At 66.5% G+C, this 7,352-nt stretch overlaps 1 protein-coding gene across 1 annotated transcript; it reads left to right on the plus strand.

The window, feature by feature from the left end:
- Positions 1-218: 218 nt before the first annotated feature.
- Positions 219-7,093, plus strand: POLM (DNA polymerase mu). Its single transcript, XM_034759401.1, has 11 exons — positions 219-607; positions 1,350-1,530; positions 1,754-1,843; positions 2,069-2,239; positions 2,657-2,728; positions 3,905-4,025; positions 4,468-4,600; positions 4,907-5,009; positions 5,194-5,427; positions 5,859-5,942; positions 6,859-7,093. The coding sequence occupies exons 1-11, from the start codon at positions 426-428 to the stop codon at positions 6,943-6,945; spliced, it is 1,458 nt and encodes a 485-aa protein (XP_034615292.1). The 5' UTR covers positions 219-425; the 3' UTR covers positions 6,946-7,093.
- The last annotated feature ends 259 nt before the right edge of the window (positions 7,094-7,352 follow it).

The following is a 7,352-nucleotide window of genomic DNA, read 5'->3' on the forward strand; positions in this document are numbered from 1 at the left end:
CCGGCACCCCCGGGGGCGTGGGCGTGGCTATATTTGCATAAGGGGCGCGGCTGCGCTTGGCTCTGACCCGCGGGGGCGTTTCCGCCTCAAGCTCACGCGGCGCTTATGAGCTGGGGAAGTTTGGCTGGGGGGGTACACAGGACCCCTCCCCCCCCATAGAGTTCCCCATTGCTCCCTCCCCTTGACCCGAGCCCCTGCTCCAGCCCCCCCCCTAAACCCCCATGCAATCCCCTCCCCCAGAGCTCCCATATAACCTCCCCCTAGCCCCATAACTTGCCTGTTCCCCACAGCCCTGGCCTGCCACCGCCCCCACTCCCTGACCCTGCTGAGCTTCCAGGGGGCCCTGCTGTGTGGGGGACCCTGTCACTGACCCCCACCTGTGTCCCCCCAGCTTCCTGCCTGGCCTGCCCGCGGTCCCGCTGGCCATGGCCCTGGTGCCCCTGAAGAAGAGGCGAAGGGCCCCGTCCCCACCAGCTGGGCCCCCGGACACTGGGCGCTTCCCCGCCGTGGTCCTGTGCTTGGTGGAGAAGCGGATGGGGGCCAGCCGCCGGGCCTTCCTCACCCAGCTGGCCCGGGCCAAGGGCTTCCGTGTGGACAGGGCCTATAGGTGAGAGAGATCAGCTGCCCCGGGCTGAGGGGGAGATGGGGCAACACCCACAGACCCCAGAGCTGTTGCCAGTCATTCCCCCCCCCAGCCTCACCCCGTTGACCCCTTGCAGCCCTCCGTAGCCCAGGGAGAGCAGCTGGCCAGCCTGGGCAGGACCAGGCACCTGTGACTCCAAGGCCTGGTAAAGCCCATACGGGCTGGGTGGCCCCGGCTACGCCCCTTCCCCCGCTCACTCGTCGGTGTCACCCATTACTCCTCCTCCCCCAACCCAGGGTTCCTGGGGCCAAGAGGGGAGGGGCACCCTGATTGCACCAGGCCTGGCCAGTGCCGCCCCTGGCCTGATCTCCCCCGAGCTGAGTGGGGTGACACGGGAGGGGGATGTGACCTGGTTGGGACACCGGGTCTGGCACCTAATGGATCCAGCTGAGTCTGGGCAAGACACTGGTGGGTCCAGGTGGGTTGGATCCCCCTTAGCTGGTACTGAGAGGTGTTTGGAAAAACCTACTGGGTCTCTTCCCTCCCCATGAGATCCCAGGGCTGGGACAGCAGGGGTTGTGGGTCGGGAGTGAGGGGCACCGGCAGAGCTGTGGGGAGCCCAGGGCTGGGGTAAGTGGAGGGGAGAGCCATGCTCTGTCCTAGCCTGAGCCCCCCAGACTCATGTTGCTCCCCCAATTCCCTCCTGGGGTCCCAGCCTGATGTCCCCTCTCCTCCCTTTCTCCCCCGCCCGGTGGCGGCTCCCCAGCGCCGCAGTGACCCATGTGGTGTCGGAGCAGAACTCTGGGGATGAGGTGGCCCGGTGGCTGGAGCAGCAGCGGGAGGAGTGTGGTGCTGGGGGGGACCCTGCCCTGCTGGACATCAGCTGGTTCACGGAGAGCATGGGGGCCGGACGGCCCGTGGAGATCGAGTCCCGGCACCGCCTCAGGGTGAGCTGAGCCTGGGGGGAGCCAGGGAATGGGGTGGGGGATCCCATAGAGAGGGCACAGACAAGAGTAGCCCAGCAGGGGGCACTGCGGGGAGCAGGGCGGGGGCTGGTTATGAGGCGCTCCTGGCACCTGAGCAGGAAGGGGAGATGGGAAATGCTGGGGGTTGGGCAGGGTGAAGGTCTCCTGGGTTCCTGGCACTGACTCCCCCCACTCTCCTTCCCAGGTGACCGCGCTGGCTCCGCTCGGGCAGCAGATGGCACCGTATGCCTGCCAACGCTGGACCCCGCTTCTCCACAGCAACCAGCCGCTGACGGTACAGGCTGCCCCCCGGGGCTGGGACCCCAGGACTCCTAGGCGGTTGAGGGGGCACGTTCTGGGGGTGGGAGCTGGGGCAGTACGGGCAGGGGAGGCGGGAGTTGAAGCTGGGGGAGGGGATTGGTCCTGGGGGCGCTCAGAGGCACTTGGGGTTCCCCTGGCTGCCCAGGGGCTGAACTCCATTTCCTGGTGCCCAACGGGGGGTGACTCTGCTTTGTCCCAGGAGGCGCTGGAGACCCTGGCGGAGGAGGCGGGTTTCAGCGGCAGCGAGGGGCGCAGCCTGGCGTTCACCAGGGCAGCCTCGGTGCTGAAGGCCCTGCCCGGCCGGCTCAGCGCCCTGGAGGAGCTGGGGCCTCTGCCTGGCATTGGGGAGCACTCCCGGCGGGTCATCCAGGTAACGCACGCGTACGCACGCACGCCCCACAGGGCCCTCGGGAGCCAGGCCTGGGGGGTGGCCTGATCTGGGGGTACTGAATCTGAGAGAGCCAGAGAGATCCTGCAGCTCCCCTACCATCCCTGCTCCCCCCAGCTCTGACAGTGTCCCTCAGCTCTGACCCACAGCCCCCTGCCATCCCTGCTCTGCCACCCAGCTCTGCCAGTGCCCCTCAGCCCCGACCAGCAGCCCCCTGCCATCCCAGCTCCCCCCAGCTCTGCCAGTGCCCCTCAGCCCCGACCCACAGCCCCCCTGCTGTCTCAGGTCGGATTTGGCACCAGGGTGTCATGTCCTGCAGCGAGTGGCTGGGCTGAGGGCACTGCTCAGGCCTCATGGAAGGGGGCAGGCGCTGGGCTCAGGGCGGTCTCTCTCGGGCAGGATGTGCTGGAAGATGGCGTCTCAGTGGAGGTGGAGAGAGTGAAGCTGTCGGAGAGGTACCGGACTATGAAGGTACCAGAGCTGGGTGGGGCTCGTGGGATGTGGGACCGGGTGCTGTTGGGGGGTGGCCTGGGGGCCTGGCACGGGGGCCTGGCTGCTGCCCCCTGCTGCTTTGAATGAGTGTCTGACGCCCCACGCTGCTCGTGCTCTGTGGATGGAGTTGGGAGGGTGGGTTCTGACCCAGAGGGGCGTGGTGCCAGCCTGTGCCACGGGGCTGGAGCTGGGGATTGGCTCGGACTCGGCAGCCCTCAGATTGATGCTGGCGTCCAAGTCTCCCGGCTCCATCGCGTTGCTTGCCCCCTGGGACCCTCCCCTGGCATCTCTATCACTCTAGGCTCCGTCGCCCTTCCCAGCCCGGAGCTGCCTCATCCGCCTGTGTGGAGCTTTATTCCACCCTGTTGGCGCTGCTCTGCCAGCGCTGCCCACCCCGTCTGCCCACGCAGGCTCCCCCTGAGCTCCCACGTCTCTGCCCCCGGGAACCCTGGCTGGTCCAGCGGGGGCTGGACTAGGCGATCTCTGGAGGCCCCAGCCCGGGGCAGCTGGGGCTCGGTTCCCCTTCGATCCTGAGCTCTGAGTGCAGGGGGTTGAGCTGGGGGCTGGCGTGGGGCACACACTGGGCTGAGCACACGCTGTGCCTGGCTTCAGATGTGGTGGTCACTGAGCTGGGGATTCGGCGGCTGCTCCCCGCTGCCCTCTGGTGGCTGCTTTAACCTCCTGCCGGCTCCAGTGGATTTATGGGCCCTGGCCATGGTGTTGAAAAGGCTTAGACCGGTTCCCTCCTGATGGGACTGTGGGTCAGCCATGACTAGACCCCATAGCATGTCTATTTCAGCCTCTCAGTGAGGGACCTTCCCGGTACAGGCTGGAGCTATAAGGTGTTTGATTGACAGGTTAATTATATGGTAGAGATGCCAGCTGAGCTGAAGGGGGATCCCCGTTAGCAGTATAGGGTCCAGGACACACACCTGAGCAATTACTAGAGACATGAAACACTGCTGGGGAGCTGGCACTAGCTCCCAGGTCTCCCAGCTCCTCTGATTCGGTTTCCTGAGCTAACGGAGCACTCCTACGGCTGCCACTGGTCGTAGCTGCTTTATCCTGGCTGCGAGTGCAGCCACTGGGGATGACATTGCACTGGTTCAGGCACAGCCAGCACCACCTGGAACCGTCTGGCTCCTGTCTCCTCAGCTCTTCACCAAGATCTTCGGGGTTGGGGTGAGGACGGCCAGCCGGTGGTACCAGGAGGGGCTCCGGACGCTCGTGGATCTGCAGGAGCGGAACACCAAACTGACCAGGCAGCAGCAGGCAGGTGAGGAACTGTGGGAGAAGCACCAGGACGGGCTGTGACACATCGAATAGGGGCTCTGCCCATAGGCTGCTGGACACGGACACACGCTGTGGGTCCCTCAGGCTTGTTCCTGGCCTGCACTGCCTGGCATTGTCCCACGGGCCCTCTGCGCCCTGGCCTGGACTCTGCAGACCTGGGAAGGATGAGTCCCCTGGGGCAGGGAGACATGAGCCGGGCTGAACCTGGGGTGCGGCTAGTTTGGTATTTGGGGCCCCCAGTAGCTTTCCATGGTGGCCGTTAGCTCCTGACGCGAGGCACTGACCCCGGCAGCTTCACAGCCAGCGCCGTAGCAGCCCATGCAGCGGGGCTTGGGGCAGACCTAAGGGAAGGGAACCTCGCACCCGTCTCCCGGCCGGTACCTCGTGCCCTGGGATCCTGAGCGACCCCGGCGGTTCCCCTGCAGGGCTGCGGCACTATGAGGACCTCAACACCCCGGTGGAGCGTGGCGAGGCGGAGTCCATCAGCCGGATGGTGCAGGAGGCTGTGCAGCGGTTTCTGCCCGGAGCCTCGGTGACGCTGGCCGGCGGGTTCAGACGGTAACGGGCTGGGGGTCTGCTGCCTCCCAAGTGGCAACGGCAAAGAAAGAACCAACGTCAGGTCTCCCTGGGAGCATGCGCGTGTGGGCGGCCATGCTCTCCCCAGCATGCATGGCCTGTGTGTGTGTGTGTGTGGCAGGGGGGGATCCCAGCCCCAAACCAGACAGGCCCCCACCTCTTAAACCCCCTGGGCATGAGAGATCCCTGCCGGCCCTGGGACGTACGGCGCCCCCTCTGGAGCTGACCTGGCTACTGCTGGGCTGGGCTCTACGTGCTGCTGAGTGACCTTCCGTTTCTCCCCCGCAGGGGGAAGCCACGCGGCCACGACGTCGACCTGCTCCTCACGCATCCCGAGGCTGGCAGAGAGGCGGGGCTGCTGAGCCGCGTCGTCAGCTGGCTGGACAGCCAGGTGGAGGAGGGGCGGGATGTGGGGGTTCAGATGGGGGGGGGGGGGGGGATCCCAGCCCGGGGGGGGGGGGGGGGGCGGGGGGTGAGGGTTGTGGGGCAAGCACTAGGCGGGTGGGGTGGGCAGCCCTGGAAATACCCCATGTGCCCCACGTGGCTGAGGTGCTGTCTGTCTCTCTCCCCACCAGGGTTTGATACTCTATCAGCACAGCCAGGAGAACAGCTTCGCGCTCCACGAGGGCCCCGAGCCGCCCGGGGGCAGGGACGTCCTGGACCGATTTGAGAGGTGCTTCTCCATATTCCGCTTGGAGGCGCAGGGGCACCTGGGTGCTGTCCGAGGCTGGAAGGCCGTCAGGGTGGACCTGGTCATGGCTCCAGTCGATCAGTTCCCGTTCGCTCTTCTCGGCTGGACTGGCTCCCGGGTAGGTGACTGGCCAGGGCAGGGGGAGCTGAGACACGTGGGCGAGGGCCGGACCTCTGGATCCCGGCATGGCAGGTGCCAGAGATGAGCCAGCCCCTACAGGGGAGGCTTTGGGTTCTAGATCCTAGCCCCGCTCCGGGGGACGTTCTAGATTTGAGCCCGTCCCACCCTATGGCAGGGTCCTGGGGGGGGTTTAGATCCCTGCCCTGCCCGTGCTGAGCTTTGAATCCAGATCCATGCAGCCCTTTCCAATGGGCCAAACGCCCCCTGAGTCCAGACGCCCCATGTGCAGGGGAGCGGAGATCTGAACCTGGGTCAGCGCTTCCCAGCTGGGTCTGAACCAGACCCCTTGGGCCCTGAACTCTGGCTCCGAGACCCTCAGCCTGCCAGAGCGACCGGCGCTAACTCCAGGCTCTGCGCCCTTCTCCCCAGCACTTTGAACGCGAGCTCCGGCGCTTCGCCGGCCATGAGAGGAAGATGGTCCTGAACAGCCACACCCTGTACGACACCAGGCTGGTACGGTGCTGCGCGTGGATGGGGACGCGGGGCTGAATGGATGGGGGTGCGGGGAAGCCTGGTCTGGGGTTTGATCCTGCCCCTGGTGGTGACGTGCCTGCAGAGACCCGGCCCCCATAGGAGCCCCACCCCCAGGCAGGTGGTTGCATCCTTTGCTCTGCAGGAGGGATCCCCAGGCCCTCGCTACCTCTCCCGAGGGGCACCAAGGTGCTGGGCCCTACCTACAACCCCTGCATGCCCTGGCACTGTCCTCTCCCAGACGCCTGCTCCCTGCCGGGCCTGCCATGAACCGACTCCCCAGGCATGGGCAGCCCAGTGATTGACAGGTCTGGATGGAGGGTCCCCGACCTCGGGGAGCAGCGAAACCCACGGTCCCTCTCACCCGGTCCAAGGGGGCAGCAGCCCTGGTATGCCCGGCGTAGCCCCAGCACGGCTGAGCTGACAGCGCGGGAAGCACTGGCCCCAGGAAAGCGCGGGGTGCGTGTGGTTTGGTGGATCCTCTGATGGTTGGGGACCCCCCTGCATGTGGAGGGGGAGAGTCGTGTGGCCGGTCCTGCGTGGCTTGCAGCGCGATGGGAGTGACAGTGGCCATGGCCGGTGCTTGCCGGGACAGAGACAGATTCTGGCCCCCTCCCCAGGCTCTCGCTGGCTGCCCATCCCCAGGAGGTGGGGCAATGGGGAAGGCAGCCAATCAGAGTGGCTTTCCCTGCACAGTGCTGAACTCCCCAGGCACGGGGAGCTGATGGCACATAGTGCCTCTGGGGCGGGACATTGGTGTGGGGGGCTGAGCAGTGCGGTAGCAGGGTCTGCATTAGCCCAGCTCCAGCTGCTGCGTAAGGACCCCCAACCTGCCCTGCAAGCTGGGATCGCCCCAGGGAGCTGCTCTCAGCTCGGGCACTGGTTTCTTTCCGTCCAGAACCTCTTTCTACCTGCTGCATCCGAAGAAGAAATCTTCCAGCACCTGGGCCTGGAGTATGTGCCACCCACGCAGAGAAACGCCTGAGCCCGGGACGTGGGGTACGTGCCCCCCCAGAGACCCTTCACTGCACAGGAATGCCCTCTCCAGCCCCGGAAACGCCCCCTACTGCCACCCGTGCTGGCTGACTCGTGTGTTCCCCAAGTGACCCAAGAGCTGATCAATAAACCCCTGGCCCCGCACTCCTGGCTGGCTGGTTGCTTGGTTCGGGGGAGGGGGGCGCCAGCAGCTCTGCAGGTCACGGTTCCTATCTGCCCCCCACCCACGCTCGCCAGCAGGGCTCTGTCTCCCTCCGTGGCAGTAGCAGAGGGATGGGGTCCCCTGGGGGTGGGAGTAGGGCCAGGCGGCTGGGTGCCCAGGTGAGAGGGGAGTCCAGGGGGCAGTCTGGGGGGGGGGGGGGGGTGAGTCCAGGGACTGCGTACAGCCGGGGCCCA

The sequence above is a fragment of the Trachemys scripta genome, chromosome 2, assembly GCF_013100865.1.
Source record: "Trachemys scripta elegans isolate TJP31775 chromosome 2, CAS_Tse_1.0, whole genome shotgun sequence".
Lineage (NCBI taxonomy): Eukaryota > Metazoa > Chordata > Testudines > Emydidae > Trachemys > Trachemys scripta.